The sequence below is a fragment of the Polypterus senegalus genome, chromosome 15 (assembly GCF_016835505.1).
Source record: "Polypterus senegalus isolate Bchr_013 chromosome 15, ASM1683550v1, whole genome shotgun sequence".
Lineage (NCBI taxonomy): Eukaryota > Metazoa > Chordata > Cladistia > Polypteriformes > Polypteridae > Polypterus > Polypterus senegalus.
The window spans coordinates 130,779,737-130,801,723 of NC_053168.1; the positions used below are offsets into that span (position 1 = coordinate 130,779,737).

Here is a 21,987-nt window from a genome sequence, read left to right on the forward strand (position 1 = left end):
GTTGAAGTGCAGACTTTCAGCTTTAATTAAGTGGGGTGAACAAAAAAGAAAAATTGCATAAAAATGTGAGGCAACTAAAGTATTTTTTAACACAATCCCTTCATTTCAGGGGCTCAAAAGTAATTGGACAATTGACTCAAAGGCTATTTCATGGGCAGGTGTGTTCAAGTCCGTCGTGATGTCTTATCAATTAAGCAGATAAAAGGCCTGGAGTTGATTTGAGGTGTGGTGCTTGCATGTGGAAGATTTTGCTGTGAACAGACAACATGCGGTCAAAGGAGCTCTCCATGCAGGTGAAAGAAGCCATCCTTAAGCTGCGAAAACAGAAAAAACCCATCCGAGAAATTGCTACAATATTACGAGTGGCAAAATCTACAGTTTGGTACATCCTGAGAAAGAAAGCAAGCACTGGTGAACTCAGCAACACAAAAAGACCTGGACGTCCACGGAAGACAACAGTGGTGGATGATCACAGAATCATTTCCATGGTGAAGAGAAACCCCTCACAACAGCCAACCAAGTGAACAACACTCTCCAGGGGGTCGGTGATCGATATCCAAGTCTACCATAAAGAGAAGACTGCATGAAAGTAAATACAGAGGGTGCACTGCAAGGTGCAAGCCACTCATAAGCCTCAAGAATAGAAAGGCTAGATTGGACTTTGCTAAAGAACATCTAAAAAAGCCAGCACAGTTCTGGAAAAACATTCTTTGGATCGATGAAACCAAGATCAACCTCTAGCAGAATGATGGCAAGAAAAAGTATGGAGAAGGCATGGAACAGCTCATTATCCAAAGCATAGCACATCATCTGTAAAACACAGTGGAGGGAGGCAGTGTGACAGCTTGGGCGTGCATGGCTGCCAGTGGCACTGGGACACTCGTGTTTATTGATGATGTGACACAGGACAGAAGCAGCCGAATGAATTCTGAGGTGTTCAGAGACATACTGTCTGCTCAAATCCAGCTAAATGCAGTCAAACTGATTGGGCAGCGGGCGTTTCATGATACAGATGGACAATGACCCAAAACATACAGCCAAAACAACCCAGGAGTTTATTAAAGCAAAGAAGTGGAAAATTCTTGAATGGCCAAGTCAGTCACCTGATCTTAACCCAATTGAGTAGGCATTTCACTTGTTGAAGACTAAACTTCAGACAGAAAGGCCCACAAACAAACAGCAACTGAAAGTCACTGCAGTAAAGGCCTGGCAGAGCATTAAAAAGGAGGAAACTCAGCATCTGGTGACGTCCAGGAGTTCAAGACTTCAGGCTGTCATTGCCAGCAAAGGGTTTTCAACCAAGTATTAGAAATGAACATTTTATTTCGTTATTTAATTTGTCAAATTACTTTGAGCCCCTGAAATGAAGGGATTGTGTTCAAAAAATGCTTTAGTTGCCTCACATTTGTATGCAATCATTTTGTTCAACCAACTGAATCAAAGCTGAAAGTCTGCACTTCAACTGCATCAGAGTTGTTTCATTTAAAATTCATTGTGGTAATGTGCAGAACCAAAATTACAAAAAAGTTGTCTCTGTCCAAATATTTATGGACCTAACTGCATGTATATTGTGAAAGGCGTCCGACCTGACATAGACTGACAATGGAGGCACATGTAAAATTAACACAAAGCAATTTATTTTTCTTCAGCTAGGGTCCCGGCCACCCGCCACAATATATAATGTTATGTTGTAATTTTAATTCTGTGTGATGCCATCTTTGTCTTGCACATACACGGTCAGGCTGCAACCTCATTACTACATGCAGTCCCCGGGTTGCTAGGGACCTGGATCTGAAAGTTGCGATCCTTGCCATCATGACCACTGTGCTATAAATAATCAACCTTTTGTATGTGATGTTGTCTGACTCTGTGGATAAACAAAAGTCTGTTACGTGTTTCTTGACTTTGAGTTGCCTTCTCTCTTGAACTTTTTTAGCTAGTTGGAGTTATACTAATGGGCACTTCCTGGCCCTTTTTTCCTTTCTGCACCTGCTTAGCAGTGCCATAGCTGTTTTAGAGGCTATTTTTGCACAGTAAAGAATGAAAAATTCTGTCTCGCTCAAAACATTAAGTTGCAGCTTCTGAATGACTCTGTAAACTTATTGCCATGAGTTTGTGTGTCACCACGGGCAACTACCTCAATGCAAATGTTCAGGCTGGAATGGGTTGTTGTGTGTCTCAGCCGCTCCACAACAAAACACTTGGCATAGTCGGCAGGATTTGCACTGGGGGTAAGTGGAGTGTAGTAAGAGAAATTTAGGGTCATTAGAAACCACAGCTTATCCTAGTAGCATTAGACTTTTGCGACTTTTCTGCAGTTCTAACATTCTTTTTTCACGCCTTATGTGTGATTCAGTCTCATAAATGATTTAAAATACAAGTGAGTCCACCTAGAACTGCTTCCCAATAGCTATGCCATCATGTAAAAGGGGAACTGCTCTGCACTTAGCAAATTTGTTTGCTTAAGTTCTCACATTTCAAGTTAAGGTTACAGATTTTTACCTACCAAGGCCAAAGCAATTATCATTTTTAAAGATCTTTTGACTTATATTAATATAGAATACACACTATAAATCTCTAATGCCAGCCTCAAAAATACCAATTTGCTACAGATTAGGATTTCAATTTAGTGACGTTAAAAATACCTGTGCCTGACATTAAGTTTTGCTTGCATCACTGCATTAATATGCATGGAATATGAGTAATTCCTTTTTATATGAAGAGGAATCCTATTTAAGGGAAAAGCATACACAAATAAAAAAGTGCATCATCAAAACTGTTTGATTATTATTATGGTTATTATTAAAAGTCTACTGCACATTTGAGAAAGTATGTACAAGCATTTACAAAACATTAATCAATGGAGTGAGCAGGGGAGTCCCAGCAGGTACAGGTATTCAGCTTCTGCAGATAACCTCTAGTGAGTGGCCAAAAAACAACCCTACTCCATATAAAGACTCTGATCACCTCAAACACTTGAAAGATAAGACACATATAGTGCATTACTTGACAGGTTTTCTTTTTTCTTTTAACGAAGCATGAGATCATTTAACCAAATGCTAACTGCAAATTGCAGTTTTTCATTTGCAAATCTATTTTTGGTTTAGGAACAGGTAGTCTAATCAATACTTTATAGGTGACAAGATAAAGACTACAACATAAATTATTCTTAATTGTTCTTAAAAAAAAAATTTATTGAAATGATTTGCATTCAGTATCGTGAAAACCAGTTAGGGCGCTTTCGACTTCTCTCAACAATCCTCTTATTTTTGTCATCCTCTTCTGGATTCTCACCTTCATATAAGACCACTGTTTCCACACTGGGGCTGTTTAAGGGTTTCTCTTCAAGTGCCTGTATCTGTCGTCGGATAACAGCCGTCTCACGTTTAACTTTTTCATAACAGTAACCACAAAGGACATGTTTTTGCTTTAGATTTCCACAGGCTGGGCAAAGCTCAATGTTGGTCTGAAATAAAATAAGCAAATCATTTGTTCAACAAAAATCCATGGGTGACAGATTTGAATTTTTAAATTCTTAAACAGTACTATATGATTGAACAGAAAAAATTCCATCATGACGAAATTTCAATTACTCATTTTTACGTATGATTCAGTCATCTAATTTACATTCATTTTGAAACTTATTTGTTTCACATTTATGCATTATAGAAAATAGCAGTAGAGTGTTGTACCGTGTTAGCCATAGATTGATCCAGGAGAAAGTAGGGTGAAATGACAACTTTTGCCTGAAGAGGCCTTAGCTGCCTCGAAAGCTTGCATTTATAGAAAATGTCATATAATATGACAATCAAATGTAAGTTCAGTACAACAAATCAAGATTAAAAGAGGCCACACACATATAAATAAAAAACTGTATTTGGTTTAACTCTATGACAATTACATATGTGATTACATTTAAATTCTTGATTAGAACATTACAAACTAAAGGAAAAACTTAAATAACTGCTTGCAAATTTGCAAGTGGTGAATCATTATTTAATCATAAATTTGTACTCATTTCATTCTTGTGACCATAACCACTTTAGATTTACTTTCTTTCAAGGTTAATAGAAATAGTTTAGCCAGAATCAAGATATAAACATACAAAGACTAACTATGCATTTTGCATACATTAGTAAAAGGTTACATGTTTTACCAGACACACAGAGCTAATTTAGTGTGGATTTCCATGCCTTTTCTAAATTGTTTAAAAAAAATGGATGGATGGCTCTAACTGTGAACATTAGAGAAGATCTTAATATACATCCATCCATCCATTTGCTAACCCGCTGAATCCGAATACAGGGTCACGGGGGTCTGCTGGAGCCAATCCCAGCCAACACAGGGCACAAGGCAGGAACCAATCCTGGGCAGGGTGCACACAAACACACTCACACACCAAGCACACACTAGGGCCAATTTAGAATCGCCAATCCACCTAACCTGCATGTCTTTGGATTGTGGGAGGAAACCCACGCAGACACGGGGAGAACATGCAAACTCCACGCAGGGAGGACCCGGGAAGCGAACCCGGGTCTCCTAACTGCGAGGCAGCAGCGCTACCACTGCGCCACCGTGCCGCCCCTTAATATACATGAAATGCATAATTAGTGGAAAGCTATATTAAATATGAACATGAAGCAGCCAATTTGAAATACCCAGTCTTTAACATTTAAAGTGCTTTAAAACATTAGACCTACACTTAAGGCAATGGACTTAAAGGAATATTCTATTCCCTTGGCAATGCTTCCCATTTATGTTGTGCTCTGATTTTTCCAGCAGGAACCATTTATAATATTTTAGCAAACAAAATGCTGTATGGGTTCTACACGTTTTGAGCATATGACTTAATAATGGACATGTGGATTATGCATTTTTCTTTTATCCATGGATGTTCTTCAGATTAGTGCCATTTTAACTACTGGGAGATTTCTCAAAATCTCTTGGAGACAACACTACAGTAAAAATGATTACATGTTGGCCCTTCCACCACTCACATCTTCTGTGAGGTCCATCAGTACATTGGCTAAAGCTCCTTGAATGTTCAGTCAGACATATATATTAAGTTCATAATATACCTCATATATTATGTTATGAATTTTAATCATAAATTTTAACAAGTCACTGACTGCAGTTAGACGTTTTGATAATTTTATTTTACTCTGTACGCTACATTTAATGATTAATTTTATTTTACCTGCGGTGGGCTGGTGCCCTGCCCAGGGTTTGTTTCATGCCTTGTGCCCTGCGTTGGATGGGATTGGCTCCATCAGACCCCCCCATGACCCTGTAGTTAGGATATAGCGGGTTGGATAATGGATGGATGGATTTTATTTTACTCTGTACTCTAAATTTAAAGATGGTTAAACAATTATGTCCTATAGAGTAGGATAATGGTTTGCTGCAGTTTCTCAAAGCTGACATCTAAAGTGAAATGTGCAATTAAAGTAAGCTGCCGATGTATTATGCTAGTAGTACCTTTTTTTTTTTTTTTTAATAAAAGCTGAAATCTAAACTGAAATGTGCTGTTTGACAAACACTGTTGTTTTTGCCGAGCTTTTCATTATGTGGACTACTCTAAAGTTCATTTTAGAAAAATATAAAGCTTGCTATCCCTTTAAATTATCAACAGATTGCATACCTCTACTTTGATTAATTTTTGAGGATTGCGTCTTCTGCAGCGATTCACCTCAATGGTGCGCCTCTTTTTTGGGGCAGCCATCCAAAAGATGCTATCAAGAAAGCTGGGCTCCTCTGAATTTTCACCAAGAGGGCCACTTGATTTAGGAAGCACTGTTGGACCCTGAATCACCAACCCTGGTGCTAAACCTAAAAAAAACAAATAAATATCAAACACAAGATTAGTGCAATGGTTCAACAGAAACAGAGTTAAGGTGCACAGAGAGGTTTTCTTTGTTTCTGCCTGCTTTATCCATTAGTTTTAAGGATTGTGTTACATTACTGCGGTCAGATTGAGTCACGGACTCTTTTCTTGAATGCGTTTAGAACTTAAACCTATGAACGGTTGTTTTTTTAACCATAACACAGAACAGATATACACAAACCATTCCATAGTTTGACACTTAAGTTATGTTACAACTAACACAATTATAGCATTTTATTTACATATCAACAACAAAAAATTACAATACACATAGACCATATAACTCAGGCTGAATTCAAACGAAAACAGTACCAGGAGTACATGCTATTTATTTAAATCGTTTACATTTGTTTTTATAAATTTTACTTTTATAAGAATAAAGTCCTCATTGCTTCCATATTTTTACATACCATAATTATGCATTGATACACTTTTCAATCCATTTTAAAATGTTAAAACACATGATTTGTTCTGACTACCACAGGATGTGATGATTGGCCTACTCTGCACTGTTATAATTAAACGGCATTTGCTATCATTCATTTGATTAATACTACAACCTGTGCTTCTATAACAAATGCATTCTGAAAATGATCCACACCACAACAAAATTATTTTAACCATGTGTAAAGAAATTATTAAAATATTTTTAAAAAAATCTATGATCCAAACTTCACCATTTGCAAAGAAATGATTACAAATTTAAAAAATCTTTAAAGAAAAATTCTAGTCGCAATGCAACAACGCCAGATAACAGTTGCACTTCAGTATTTTTGCTAATATTCATTTACATATCTTTCTATGTGTATCAATAACTTTCGTCGGTATATTCATACTTTCACTGTAATTTATATTATTCTGTTCAAAGTGAATTTGACCTTGGATGAAATTATAAACAGATGAATTAGCTTACGAATAATCAAAAAGCTTTGCCGGTAAGAGGATTCGTCGCCCTTAACACACATAGTCATTAATAAACCTACAAAGAAAGCACCTGGTAATCTGCTGAATCCCATCATATCCAGGATCTTTACTTCCATATTTAAAATGGAATGTCTAAATAAATAAAAGGCACGCTCCAAATTCATGTCTACAGTTATGACCCCGTCAACTGCTATCCACACGATTCTGGATCTCACGTCACGTCGCTCCAATTACGACAACGCAAGCCCATTGGAGCATGGGAAAGGAACCCGATGCCTCATGGGAGTTGTAGTGCTCCAATTCCGACGTGACGCGAATATTTCTTAGCTGTACAGTTTAAGTGAACTGAGTGATCAAAGAAATTAAAAGATGGACATTCAAAAGACTGGGAACAATTAGAAAGAGTCTCAATTAATTGGAAACAAAAAAAATTATAATCAATCAAAAGGATCACCGCGTGCACTTCACACAAAAACGTGAAGTTCACCAAAAACGTATTAAACGTAAAATGAGTAAAGGAAAAATATTAAGTGTAGAAAATAACGCTGCGATCTTCTAGCAATGTCTATCAATGTGTTTGGCTATTTGCCTGTGCATGTAGCATCTGCTGTCTACGGAAGCGTATTAGGGAATCACGAAATAGACTTTTTTGTCTTCACTGTGTCTGTTATGTTTTTCTTCTTCTTCTTCTACAGAAGTGAGAAAGCGACCTCGTTGTATTTCACAAATGATCAAGTAAATTTTGTCATGATGTGTCTCTTTTGTGTTTATTTTACAAAAAAACAATAATCATTGATTTTATAGCTTTTTATAGTTTTTAGTCAGAGGTTTCTGCTCTATTATTTGTATGTTTTTCATAAACTTGTATATATTTCTGAAAGTATGCTTTTTAGTTTGGATACTCAAATAAGTTAGATTGATTTTGATAACTCCTTAAAAATTGTCTCATGGGGAATATCATATTTATAAAGCCAGAGACGCTCAAAACATAACTCATGTTGTGGAATCCCTTTTTATGTTAATAAAAATAAATGGATTTAGTAAACAGTAAATCTCCTAAAATATATTCCTTATTAAAAATCATTGTTAATGACCTATTTATTTACATTGGAATAAGGCATTTTTATTGTATATATCTTCTTCTTTGGTTGCACCCATTAATGGTCGCCACAACGGATCATCTGTTCCCATATCTTAATGTCCTCTTCATCTTGCTCTGTCAGACCCACCAGCTGCATGTCCTCTCTCATCACATCCGTAAACCTTCTCTTAGGCCTTCCTTTTTTCTTCATACCTGGCAGTTCTATCACTAGCGCCCTTCTCCTAATTTACCCAGCATCTTTCCTCTGCACATGTCCAAACCAATGCAATCTCGCCACTCTTGACTTTCTCTCCAAACCATCCAGCCTGAGCTGACCCTCTAATGTACTCATATCTAATTCTGTTCATCCTCGTCACACCCAATACAAATCTTAACATCTTTAACTTTGCTACCTCCGCCGATCTGTCTCCTGTCTTATTATCAGCGCCACTGTTTCCAATCCTTATAACATAGCTGGTGTCACAACCGTCCTGTAGAACTTCCCTTTCACTCTTGCTGGAACCGGTCCAACAGTCCAACCTGCCTGCATTCTCTTCCTCACCCTCTGTTACTCTGTACTGTATTTTATTGTATACATAATGTCTGTGCATCCCCAATCTAACTTCAGTTGTAATTTTGAATAAGTAGATGCTAGTTTTCATTTTAGTATCTGTAATTTTGTACTTATATAATTGTGAAAAAAAACTCGTTGCATTTCTGATTCTTTGCGCGGTCGGCAGTGCTACCATTGAGAGCAGGGACTCCTGGGAAATGCTGTTTCATTCGTCCTGGCGTCTTATTTTACGTAATTTCCGCCTTGCAATTCTCACCAATCACAGTAGACGTTAACCTACGTTCCCATTCAACGTAGTAGACCGAAGATGGCTGAGCGAGGATACAGTTTTTCTTTAACAACATTTAGGTAAACCTTTGTTTGTTCCAATCAACATTAAGTTGATGTACTAAATGTTTGTAAGCGTGTATCGGTTCTATTAACGTGCTTTCTTGCTAAGGAAATGGAAAGCTGTGGAAGAAGATGCGCACTCCGGGTGGGATGCACAGTCACTGTGCTGTGGGCCCCGGCAATGTGATGCTTGGCAGCATTCAGATCCCCGAGCTTGTTGCCGTCATTAAGTTTCCTCCTATTCCGTATCTCTGTTAACTCTCAATCAGTAAACAGTTGCTGAGCTGTATTTACTCCGGCTTGTGTTGATTTAGATCAGAAAGCAACGAGCGATGGCCTTCCCACCGGTATCTTTCACTTTCGTTTCTTTTTTTTTTTTGTTTCAAATAAGTGAAAACTGAGAATGTCTTCTCCTTGCAGAGCAATTTGATATGGGAGTTGGAAACCGGCATTTTTTGTTGTCGTTACAAAACTAGGTATCTTGTAATTGCCATTGCATTTCGATCTTACAGTTTGGGTAAGCGTATCGGTAAATTGCACTCAGGTGAGCACCGTATTGAGTACTTAGAAAATTAATGCGTACAAAATGGATGAACACACACTCTGAGCTCACACATACTGTGAATATTGAGAAACGTGAATATCGTACAAGATTTAAAAAATCACTTCCACGTATTTTGAACATTGAGAAAAGCGCATATCGTGCAGAAATTTTAAAATATTTTCCACTTATTGTGAATACTGAGGAAGGTGAATATCGTGCAGAAATTTTAAGTTCATTTTCATCTGTCGGCGCTCAAAACCCTCTCAGTGCCGTTCAGTTGTTTCAGAGACATAAATCAAACCCAGCAGCATCTTCTCCTGGACTGGGTGCGAGGACATCAAGTAGTAGAAATTAATACTCTTTAGATAGATAGATACTTTATTAATCCCAAGGGGAAATTCACATAATCCAGCAGCAGTATACTGATACAAAGAAACAGTATTAAATTAAATAGTAATAAAAATGAAAAAAAAAAAAAGAAAAAAATGTAAATAAAATTGTTAGCATTTACTCCCCCGGGTGGAATTGAAGAGTCGCATAGTGTGGGGGAGGAACGATCTCCTCAGTCTGTCAGTGGAGCAGGACGGTGACAAAAGTCTGTCACTGAAGCTACTCCTCTGCCTGGAGATGACACTGTTCAGTGGATGCAGTGAATTCTTCATGATTGACAGGAGTTTGCTTAGTGCCCGTCGCTCTGCCACAGATGTTAAACTGTCCAACTTTAGTCCTACAATAGAGCCTGCCTTCTTAACAAGTTTGTCCAGGCGTGAGGCGTCTTTCATCTTTATGCTGCCACCCCAGCACACCACCGCGTAGAAGAGGGCACTCGCCACAACCGCCTGGTAGAACATCTGCAGCATCTTACTGCAGATGTTGAAAGATGCCAACCTTCTCAGAAAGTAATTTATGAGTAAAGACCACGTTTAGGAATGCAAAATATCGGGAGTTAATGCAAGGAATGAAAGGTATCAGAATAATGGCATATTACAGAAATATTCAAGTAGCAAATTCTTAGGACCACTATGCTAATACTGGGTAGGGCCTCCTTTTGCTGTCAATACAGTTTCAGTTTTTCACAGCATAGATTCCACAATATATTCATTTGAGTTTCTGGCCCATGTTGATATGATTGCATCACACCGTTCCTACAGTTTTGTCAGCTGCAAATCTCTCGTTCTACCACATCCCAGTGGTGTTCCATTGGATTCAGATCCAGTGACTGGGATGGCCATTGAACTCATTGTCATGTTCATGTTCAAGCTGGAAGTAGCCATTAGAAGATAGGTAAATTGTGGCCTTGGTCACCATGCAACAATGCACTGATAGGCCATGTCACTCAAGCAATGAGTGGTTTGTATTAACGGGCCCAAAATGTGTCAACAAAACATTTCTCACACCATTACACAACAAGCATAACACATCACAGCCAGCTTGGACTGCTGACACCAGGTAGGTTGGGTGCCTGGATTCATGTTGTTGCCATAATTTGATCCTGTCATCTGTGTGCCTCAGAAGAAATCGAGATTCCTTAGACCAGACTATGTTTATTCTGTCTTCAGCTGTCCAGTTTTGCTAAGCTTTGCCCACTGCAGCGTTAGATTTTCTACCCTACATGGTCTTCTGCTTTTGTAGTCCATCCACCTCAAGTTTTGACTTATTACACATTTCTGTTCACCACAGTTTGTTTGGTTATCTGGGTTACCGTAGCCTTTCTGTCATATTGAATCAGTCAGGCCATTCTCCTCTGACCTCCCTCATCAACAAGACATTTTCCACGTGCAGACAATACCGCTCACTGGATGTTCAGCACCAGTCTGAGTAAAAGCCAGAGACTGTTGTGCGTGAAAATCCCAGGAGGTCCGGAGTTACAGAATTTCTCAGACCAGCCGCCTGACACCAACAATCATGCCTCGGGCAAAATCAAAAGCTCAAAACTTTTTCCCATGCTGGTGTTTAATTTGAACATTAACAGAAACTCCTGGCTTGTATGTGCATGATTTTATGATATGATTATAATAGATTTCAAATACAAGTTAAATAACTGAAAATTATTATCAGTTATTATATTATCTCTTAGATACCATCTCTACAATATATAAAATCATTTTACAATCCCACCCTTTAAAGATCCAAGAGGACACCGGGAGAAAGATCTCTCAATTAATATATCAGAAAAGGAGTAGAAAGTAGCAATACAGAGAATTCAGTCGAGCTCCATATGCGCAAAGCATACAATTATTCAACTCAATTATATATCGAGCACGTCTGTCTCGTCTAAAACTCTCCAAAATGTTTCCAGGGCGAGATCCAACCTGCGAACGTTGCAACCAAGCCCCAGCCTCACTAAGTCACATGTTCTGGGCCTGCACAAAATTAACATTATTCTGGACCAAAATTTTTAATTACCTTTCAGACAGCCTTAGTCTCACAGTCCCTCCTAACCCATTAACAGCTGTGTTTGGGGTTATTCCAGAGGGGCTTAAAGTGGAGAAGGACAAACAAATTGTTTTTGCATTCACTACACTCTTGGCACGCAGACTCATTCTGATAAACTGGAAGAACCCAAACTCTCCTCTTTTAAGTCAGTGGGAAACCGATGTGTTACACTATTTGAAATTGGAAAAAATCAAATACTCAGAGGATCCGTACAGACTTTTTTCAAAACATGGCAGGATCTGATCAGTAATATTTTAAAATAAGCTCATAAAGCACAGAGAATTTATTAATTTAGGTATGGTTACAAGCCTTAAATTTCACACCGTTTGCCTTGCTCTCTCTCTCAGGGGTTGGGGATCGATTTGTCTTTATCTCAATTTTTCTTTTTGTAAAAACTTGATTGATTTGTATGGATTGCAATAAAATTAATAAAAATATAATAATAAAAATAAATAAATAACTGAAAATTAATGAGATACTCAGAAGGGCCTTAAGTTGTGTGGCACCAAATCCAAATAAAAATAATGAATTGAAAGTGAGTACAACAGACACAATTTTACAGATAACTTCGGGCACTGATCCCCCTTGACCTTGATCTGGATAAGTGGGTTATGATTAACAAAATAATCTTCTGATGCACTTAGACAGTTATGAGTCTTTTGACATCAGACACTCTCAGCCAGTTGGATTCGATCAGGCCCTGTGTTGTGTTTAAGCAGTAATTTCCCATTGTTTGATTATCCTAAACTACAGCCAGCTAGACGCCCTGTCTGATGTGTAATTGATAATCCTGCTGGCTTTTTGCATGTGTGTGCCTGTGATTACACAGGAGGGATCTCCCAGCAAACCCCCTGCATCACACTTCAACGGTTATGCTGAAAAATAAGACTTTTGTTTTTACAATTTTTTTTTTGTTTGTTTTTTTTTATTGTTCCGGCTCAAAACATGATCTCGTATTATGAATTTAAAATTTGAATTATGTGTACAGTAAGTGAAAAGGTATGAATGGTTAAAACGTTTTCACAGCTAAATTTGATATTCACTGTTAATATATTTATGTTTAAATCTTTCATTGTGGATTTTTTATACTTGTACAGTGTATACTACTTGCTTTTTAATTTTGTATTTGCCATATTTAGGTTATATTACTTAAACTGTGGTATTTTAACAGGTTTCTAGTGTGTGTGAGATTTATTTTGTCATATTCAGGTACAATGCAGTACTGCTTATTGCAACATAGGGGTAGTTCTGTTTGTCTTCAGTTTTTATTTAAGTCGTATCTTTAATTTATCCCTAACATATCCTTAATGTATCTCTTAATTTATCTCTAATGTAATTCTTGTTAATTTGTAGTGCTTGTGCTTACTATTTAAAGTGTGTTAAATAAAGATCAATGAAATTAGTTCTGTAAAGGTACTCTCTGGATATGATGTCATATTTTATGGAGAAAGTCTGGCCACATGCTGAGTCTGTTATTGTATAATTTTATTAACATTCCTTATTGTTATATTTGAGGTAAAATGAACAATGCATATGTGGATTGTGATCTTTTTATTCTTGTTGATTTCGTATCCATCAATTTTTTGTATTGCATTTTAAAGGTATTTAATTAATGTACAAATCTGCAATATAATTACAAAATTTTAAACTTTCTTCTCTTATAGTCCTTCTGGAAAGTTGGTTCAGATTGAGTATGCTTTGGCAGCAGTAGCAGCTGGTGCTCCATCTGTTGGAATTAAAGGTAAAAAAGGGATGTTTTAATTGATAGAATGCACAGCTTAGATTGCTGTTTTAGTATATGAGGTTTTTACATAGTTTGTATTACCAGACTATTGGAAAATAATTCCTTGACTTCAGTGCATAATAAAACTGCAAATTATAGATATATAGCAGTGTATTACAATGTGGATATTATTCCCAGTTTTTATTCTCTCCACTCAAAAGTAATACTGATGTTACTAAGCCATTACTATTTGCAGTATACAGTGATATACACATTGTATGCCCCACACAAGTCATTGAGAGAGAGCATTGTTGGAGCTACAAGATTAGTACACTCTGTGGTATTGTCGTGCTCCTAATATTTTACCATTTCAGAGGGTATACCAAGAACGTCACTGATTTTTGGTGTGGAGTATGACACTTTTGATACATATGTGTGGAGGGCAGGCTCAGAACATCTTGTTTTTCGTTTCAGAGTACAAGTTGTCTTGACTTGTTCTACTCTGTGTGGGTTTTTCTCTGAATGTTGTAGTTTTCCTCCCAAATCCTGAAGAAACCCATGGAAAGGAAAATTGGAGACTCTGAATTGACCTGTTGTGAGGACTGGTGGTTGTGCAGTGCAGCGCAGTGTAATAGCATTGCGTCTAATGATGTTGGGATCCAACTCCTCATGCTCCTGAAGTTGATAACCAGGTTCTGTAATTGGATATTTATTTACTTGATCCACTAGGACATGGCCCTGGAACTCCTGCTGTTACTCTCTGAGAGATTGTGCAGACATGGATTGACCAACCCATCAATCATGCTTGAGTGTTCCTTGACAGAAACAAAACTTTTGTTTAAATTGTTTGTGGAGCTAGATGCTGTCTGTTGAGGTGTAACAGCACATTTGCTGATTAATTTATTATTTATTATTCTTTCACTTTATTTTGAAATCCTGATAATATATCTCCAATGTTACTCATTTATGTAGAGTTTTAGATATGCAGTTTAACTTTGTGTAGTTAACTAGTAGTCTTTTCATTGTATTCTGTGTGCTTAATTGTAGAAACTACTACTGCTGCTGTTCACCATTTTGCTTTATTTTGAAAGCACTCAAAGTATATACTGTGTGTGTGTATGTGTGTATATATATATATATATATATATATATATATATATATATAAATAAATAACATTTCATTTTCATTGTTGACTGTACTGAGCGCGTGTTCAGAGATACCAACCCAACAAATATGCGTGTGGTATTCTTACACCAGGTCTAAGAGGGCCACAGGTATTTCCTCCAACCCCTTTCTTATTCAGTAGCCAATTATTATCGCTGCTGAAGCAATATTGTCAAAGGCCAGTCACATTAGATGACTTTTCCAGAGATTTTTGTTGTAGCCATCCTTTACATAATTTTAGCGAGACAGCGGTATGCTCCTGTGATTCCATTTGCTTGATGTGACATGCCCAGCATCTCAGTCCTACTAGTCTGTGACTCACTATGATAAAATCAGCCAGACTTCATAAGTGGTCACTGTGTCCATGAGAGCTGACAAGCAGTGAGAGCTCATCAGGGAGTACAGTGCATATAGTGCAGCAATGAGGAATAAGGAACATGGGAGTTTGGATCTTACAAGCAAAAGACAAGCTTGTTTCCCAGATGTCTCGTTTTATGTACCATGACAGAATTGAAATAAGAATAAAAAGGGCAGCGATTGTGGATGGCCTTGCTGTTCCTGTGAACCCTTTCTACAACATGCTGTTAGTTGTCACAAAAAGGGGAGAGCATGACCATACTGGAAGGCTGGCCCATGATCACCAAGTGTGACTTGGGCAGCAGTTTTCAGTCATTTAAATTGATGAGGTTAGCAACTGTAGTCAGCAAATCTGATATACGAGGTGTGGCAGAAAAGTAATGAGACTGATTTTTTATTTACCAAAGTTTTTATTTTTTTCAAACATCAATGTTATCCCCTTCAAAGTAGTTCCCTTGGGCAGCTACACACCGATGGAGACGTTGTTCCCACTGTTGATAGCAGCGCTGGAAGTCTTCAACCGGTATGGTCTTCAGCATGCCCGTTACACTCTTTTGGATGTTTTCTAAAGTCCCGAAATGACGTCCTTTGAGGACATGTTTCAGTTTAGGAAAAAGTCACACGGACTGAGGTCAGGTGAATAAGGGGGCTGGGGAACCACAGGAATGCGTTTTTTCGATTGTCCTTCTGCTCAATTGTGAGGTTTTTCGGCACCATTTTGGCACAGACCTTTCGCATGTGCAAATGTTCAGTCAAAATTTGATGAACGGTAAATCTGTTCAAATTTAATTGTTCACTCAACATTCTTAATGTTAAACGACGGTCTGATCTCACAAGAGTGTTCACACGTTCGATGTTTTCATTGGTTTTCGAAGTTGAAGGCCTCCCTGAAAAACATGAGCTCGGGATAAAGAATGTTCCCCATAGGCCTGTTTTAACTTTTCAAACGTCACACTTGCCGTTTAATGGCACAACGTTGCTCCATATTCCGCTGTTCCATTTTGCGTGACGCACAACCAAAAACACAACTTCGCTAATAGCAGTCACAAAAATCACGTAGTTAACGGAAGGAGTTGAAACTCGCACTGAGCTATGGGAGGGTACTGATACACGTGCTCTATCAAGGACAACAGCGCAGCGTTGCCAGATCGCTTGCAGTGTTGCCAGTCTCATTACTTTTCTGCCACAACTCGTACAGTACCCTGTAATGTGACTTTGGCTTTAACCAACACTTTTGTGCATCATTTCATCTAACTTGCTTGTTACGTTTCCCAGCCCTTTTAGTCTTAAACAGTAGCATTGTATGTTTTTATCTACTTCTTGTTCTTCTATTTTCTAATTAACAGTAGAATGCAAATGACAAAAGGCAGTCCACCATCTAACTTGGCCCTGTTTACAACTATTTGTGTTCATCATGAAGCTTGTTTTAAAAATATGTGGAAAGAATGGAAGTGAAAAAGGAGAAGGATTGAAAATTACTAATCTTCTTAAAAACTGCAGAATTGAGAATTACTAATCTGTTGAAATCCACAAATAATTTGGATGATATTCTCAGAACAGTAAAATTTGCAATTTAAGGATGACCTCACATGGCAGAAAGCATAGCTTGCTATTCCGTCCTATAGTTTTCTACCACCCAGCATTTGGTTCTAATTATAAGAATCGGTTGGAACAAAATCCTGCAGTACTGTCACTCTTCAAGACCAAACCTGAGGTCCCCTGTTTTACACCATGTGTTGTCTGGTAATTACTAGCTATTAGTTGGTGCTGGTTTAGATTTCTGAATATTGCAGCCTAACATTTTTTTTTAATTTCAGTAAAACATTTATCGTTGTACATAGTGTTCATTGATAAAATAAATCATGGCTGGGCAGAAGTTCATATTTAACTGTTGATGTTGTGTATTTCCTTTTTATAGCTGCAAATGGAGTTGTGCTAGCAACAGAGAAAAAACAAAAGTCTATACTTTATGATGAACAGAGTGTCCATAAAGTGGAGCCTGTCACCAAGCACATAGGCATGGTGTATAGTGGAATGGGCCCAGATTACAGGTACTTTTTTTTCCCCCCACTTCAAAACAGTTCTATTTTTTAATAACAACTACCTGTGCACACCAAAGAAACAATAGATTTTCCCATTAAACAAAAGAAACCTGCCAATATACTAGGATTAGTTAATGTTCTTCCTATTCCAACTGTGATTTAAGTTTAGGGTTGATTTATTCCATGTGTGTTTGCGGGACCTAAACTTTCAGAAAGCTCGCATTTCTTTTGGGATTTGCATTTCAGAGTTCATAATGCATCTGCCTGTTAAAAAAAATTTTGATGTGTGTAATTTGAATTTGAACATACTATTTAATCTTTCCCATGGAAGATTTGTGTAACTGTCATATTTCTCATAGAAATATATTTGAGTTTTAGCCATTTTTTAATTGTCTGTCTTTTTTAATTTTTCAGAGTTTTGGTACGACGAGCTCGTAAGTTGGCACAACAGTATTTCTTAGTTTATCAGGAGCCCATTCCCACTGCTCAGCTAGTGCAAAGAGTAGCATCAGTAATGCAGGAGTACACGCAGTCAGGGTGAGTAAGAACCACTTTCTCTGTTAATCTGGTGCTTCCAATTAAAATGAATCAAGGAAACTGCCAGTGTCAAAGAATCATTTGTGTGCATAACTTCACTTGATTCTATATATCATTTTGTCAAATGTGACAAGGGACGATAAATCCAATGCAAAACTTTTCTGTTAATAAAACCTGAGAGCAGTTTATATGTAGTGTTCTGTTAGTTTGCTATAATTATTGTGTAACATAATAAACAGTGCAGACTAGATGGATATTTGAGATTTTGTGTACACTGCAGAACTGAAAACTACAGAAAGATATATGCAGTTGTTGGAGCAGAAGCTTTACTGTAAAGTGACATTGATTTAAAAATGTTTTAACATATTTATGTAAGTGCAATTTCTACTTATAAGGATGTATCCTACTCCCTTGTAATATTGACTTGCCATAGGAGTTTCATATTTGTGCAAAATATAAGTAAACTAAACCTGTGCTTTCTTTTTAGTGGTGTGCGTCCTTTTGGAGTTTCATTACTCATAGCTGGATGGGATGAGGGTCGGCCCTATCTTTTCCAGTCAGACCCATCAGTAAGTTCATTTTTGTAAGGTACTGAATTGTACCTTTATAATTTTTAAATTAAAGAGTAATGGAATATAAAAATATAAATGAAAGTTGCTTTAGCTTAAATGGGCAAGTTTAATGATTTTAGAAAATCATACTTTTTAAATTAGCGTAAGTTAAGTTTATTGTTATGGGTAATGTTGAGTGTTGTGTAGAAGAACACTGAGTTTTTAAATTGTCTCCTGTTTTAACAGGGTGCTTATTTTGCATGGAAAGCAACAGCTATGGGAAAGAATTATGTAAATGGAAAAACCTTCCTAGAAAAAAGGTATGGAACTGTATGCAAATACTCTTTAGTATATTGTAAGTAATCCGGTGTTTTCAAGTGAAATCCAAACTTTGTTTCCTGAGAATTTAGAATTTAACATTCTACTATTGAGATCCAATTACTAATACATATTTTTACTAGGTGAAAAGTGGATCTGTTTAGAGCTTGGTATAACTTCATATATTGATTATTTTTTATTTTTTTTTTAACCTTACAGATATAATGAAGATTTAGAGCTTGAAGATGCTATTCATACAGCTATTCTGACACTAAAGGTTAGTTTGTACTGTGCATTCCTGCTTTATTAAAACTTAATTGCATTAATTACTGTATATTTAGCCATAGTAATGATCATTAAAATAAATAGTATGCATTAATTTTATTTAGAAAAAAATCACCTTTACTTATTCCAGGATTTTTTTTTGGCATGTATGCAAAGTGCAGCCCTATTTAAATTGCATGTTATAAATATTGACTTCAATCCCAGTGAGTTATATGAGAATATTATTGCTGTTAGTGTAAAGCCTGGTCTTTTCTAGTCCTAGATCTTTCAGCATATATTTATCATGAAATTTACTTGTACTGTACATTGTTTCTTAAGTACCCATTTATATGTTTTGCACATTCCATCTAATTAATTACCTGCTGTACGTCAGCCATCCCAGAATGGAATTTTACTGTTTTTGAGTGGAGAACACAGGGTGTATAGTTTTGATTCATGGTTTCCAGTGGTGCTGAGGTGTCACCTGCTACAGTCAAGTCCCGGTCCAGGTAGGTGGTTCATCATATGGTGGGTGCAGTTAACACGCTATCAGTGCATGCTCCCAACTGTACCATTAGTAAACATTGTAAATGTGTCAAAACCCCAATCTGCCACAGACATTGGCATGTGCCAGGAGGTTGTTTTACTTCTAAAGCTGTATTCCAGATCAAGAAAAGCATAAAGAACACACATTAAAACTACTTTTCCTGGAGTTTAAATAATGTTTGAAAATGCAAAAGGCTTGAAAGTACTGCACACAGTTCTGAATGTGTAAGAGCATATATTTATCTACATGTGATCTATCTAGGTATATAACACATGTATATAATATGTGCAAGATTAATAAAGTTTTCATTTGTATATGACTTTCCGTCCCAAATAGCCAGGTTAACAAATCCTATCCACTTAACATGTTCAATATTAATGTCAGGGTTTGTATTCTGCCTTGAAGCCGAGTCCTACCAACAAAAAAATTCCACAACTCTTATTTTAGAGAAAAGAGATGCATTCCATTAGGTGGACCAAACTGCTCATTTGGAGACCCAGGCTGGTTTATACAAGAGAAAATTAATTACATGTATTTGCCATTTCCTGTAAGCTGTTAGTATAGCTTATTGTCATCCTGACTGTTCTCCCACTGTTAAGACTTAAACTTACTCTTACTTTTAAAATACTACAGTTACGTTTTGGCTTTTTTAAATTACATTTTAACACATACGTTCATATTTTTATGCTTTATATTTTACAATGTTGCCAGTTTCCTTATGAAAGTTATACAGTTGTCTTTTATATTTTTTAATTTCCTTGCTCATCCACTGTTAGGTATCGCACTGCTTCTAAGTTTTAGTAAATTTCGCAAATTTTCCTGCATTTAATGAAGTGTTATTCTAAACATCCTATCGCTTCTCAACAATCTATTGTGGAATTCAAATGTTAACAACCATTGTTTGATTAACTTACATTTATAGTTTACAGTTAAACTGAAAATGCACCATCATGTACATTACTGCGTTTTCTCATTCAGGCAGCCTGCCCCTTGCTGATACCTAGCAAGCTCCCCTTTCCGTTTTATTAATTCCTGATGATGCGGATGTGGGTGTGCTTGCTCCAAGTGCTGTGGAGGAATGTACCAAGTATTGTTGCTGTTTGTGACCCATCTTTAGGATTGCAGTTCCCAAGATTTTCTTCATAAGCGGCAAAGTGGGTTCTGCACAACAACACACATCACGCAGCTGAAATAAATGTTTACGTATGACAGGAAATGCCCCCTGTGGATTCTCCTGAGAAGTTTTTATTTAAGCACTAAGTGAAATGTAGATGCTTGCAGAATTAGTTCAAGAAAATCCTTCTGGACACAGACTAAACACCTTTTTCCTGTGTAAACAGATTTTGCTGGTCATGAAGCACTATTTATTTTGCAATTTTTTTTTTATTTGGCTTTTAACAAATAATTCAATTATTAATAGTTTTTGATCAAAGGAAGCTGACTTGACTGTCGATTTATTAAATGCAATAAAAATCTGCATTCATAATTCAATCGTTTAAAAGTTTACTTCAGTTTATTTCTTTGAGAGTACAGATTTTACACAAAGTTTGGTTTATTTTTAAATTTAATGTAAGTTTTGAATTTTTTTACCAGTTCATCCTACAAAAACCTTAAAACCCATTATTTTATTCTCGCTCCATTTAAGTAACCTCTGTCTTCTAAATTCTGCTGTAATCCGCACAATATTACAGTACTGTATATCACAGTAGGCTCCCCCTTATTAGTACTTTTGCTTATATGTATTTAAATACAAAATGATCAATTGGGTTTGTGATTTTCCTGGTTGTGTGTCCCACTGTTTATTGGATTTTTCCAGATTACTTCACTTTGGGGTAACAAAGTTTGATTGATATGATTAGAAAGTTGTTCATTGACACTGCTGTCATTTGCCACACAAATAGGTTACATTTTTCACACTGAATCCAAATTAACTGAAGGGTTTTATTTTTCTTATTTTTGTTTCTCTGTGTAGGAAAGTTTTGAAGGACAGATGACTGAAGACAACATAGAGGTTGGCATCTGCAATGAGGCAGGATTCCGCAGGCTGTCCCCAGCAGAAGTTAAAGATTACTTGGCGGCAATAGCCTGAGTTAATATCTCTATGATTTTTTTCTTTTGCTTTGCCTGGTAGTCCTTTTGTCTTGTAGGTTTTTCAATAACCTACAATTACTGTATTTTCAATTAAGGAAATTTTTTATCATTTGTATTCCCTATTTTCTGCCATAAATCCACAACAATAAATATGGAAAATTCGATATCCTAACTTGAAAAAAAAAATTATTACGTGAAAATGTCCTGCTGTGTTACTGGCAAGAAGAAACATGAAATTTAGAAGGGAAAAAAAAATCATACGTTAATGTCACACAAAAACATCTGCACAGACAGCGAAAACGTCTTTTCTTTACTGTCATTCACATTCATTTAGCTGTTTTACAGCTTTACAAGCCAGAAGATAAACTTTAAAATCCGGAGTATATATTGACTAAGCTTCAGCCTCTTCATAAAAATCAGAACTTGCAAAATGCAGACTGTGGGTGGCTTTATGTGGCACCAAACTAAGGTGATGTCAAGAACTGCACTGCTTGGGTAAAAGTGCATATTTTTTCTTTGAAAGAAAGGGACATTTGGGATTAGTAGAAATATTTTTGTTCTAATGAAGAAGCACCAATACAGGTCACATATTGAGAGTAACGAGTCAACTCTTTATCAT

At 36.8% G+C, this 21,987-nt stretch overlaps 2 protein-coding genes across 2 annotated transcripts; one reads left to right on the plus strand and one right to left on the minus strand.

Annotated features, from left to right (window-relative positions):
* Positions 1 to 2,785: 2,785 nt before the first annotated feature.
* mrpl32 (mitochondrial ribosomal protein L32) lies at positions 2,786 to 7,029 on the minus strand. The gene is made up of 3 exons (XM_039737387.1): positions 6,879 to 7,029; positions 5,642 to 5,829; positions 2,786 to 3,466 (listed from the first exon to the last, which is right to left on the minus strand). Exons 1-3 carry the CDS (start codon positions 6,970 to 6,972, stop codon positions 3,212 to 3,214), a joined length of 537 nt encoding a protein of 178 aa, XP_039593321.1. The 5' UTR covers positions 6,973 to 7,029; the 3' UTR covers positions 2,786 to 3,211.
* A 1,693-nt stretch (positions 7,030 to 8,722) lies between these two features.
* LOC120515461 (proteasome subunit alpha type-2) lies at positions 8,723 to 21,560 on the plus strand. Its single transcript, XM_039736497.1, has 8 exons — positions 8,723 to 8,811; positions 13,438 to 13,514; positions 16,937 to 17,069; positions 17,475 to 17,597; positions 18,085 to 18,166; positions 18,395 to 18,468; positions 18,686 to 18,743; positions 21,250 to 21,560. The coding sequence occupies exons 1-8, from the start codon at positions 8,771 to 8,773 to the stop codon at positions 21,364 to 21,366; spliced, it is 705 nt and encodes a 234-aa protein (XP_039592431.1). The 5' UTR covers positions 8,723 to 8,770; the 3' UTR covers positions 21,367 to 21,560.
* Positions 21,561 to 21,987: the final 427 nt, after the last annotated feature.

What these genes read in the sequence shown, in the direction of transcription:
- LOC120515461 (XM_039736497.1), top strand. Translation starts at nt 8,771, where the DNA reads ATGGCTGAGCGAGGATACAGTTTTTCTTTAACAACATTTAG. An exon ending in CAGGAGTACACGCAGTCAGG is followed by an intron (nt 17,598 to 18,084) that starts GTGAGTAAGAAC and finishes CTTTCTTTTTAG; the next exon opens with TGGTGTGCGTCCTTTTGGAG. An exon ending in AAAACCTTCCTAGAAAAAAG is followed by an intron (nt 18,469 to 18,685) that starts GTATGGAACTGT and finishes TTAACCTTACAG; the next exon opens with ATATAATGAAGATTTAGAGC.
- mrpl32 (XM_039737387.1), bottom strand. Translation starts at nt 6,972, where the DNA reads ATGAATTTGGAGCGTGCCTTTTATTTATTTAGACATTCCATTTTAAAT. An exon ending in GGGATTCAGCAGATTACCAG is followed by an intron (nt 5,830 to 6,878) that starts GTGCTTTCTTTG and finishes TGTTTTTTTTAG; the next exon opens with GTTTAGCACCAGGGTTGGTG. An exon ending in AAAAATTAATCAAAGTAGAG is followed by an intron (nt 3,467 to 5,641) that starts GTATGCAATCTG and finishes ATTTTATTTCAG; the next exon opens with ACCAACATTGAGCTTTGCCC.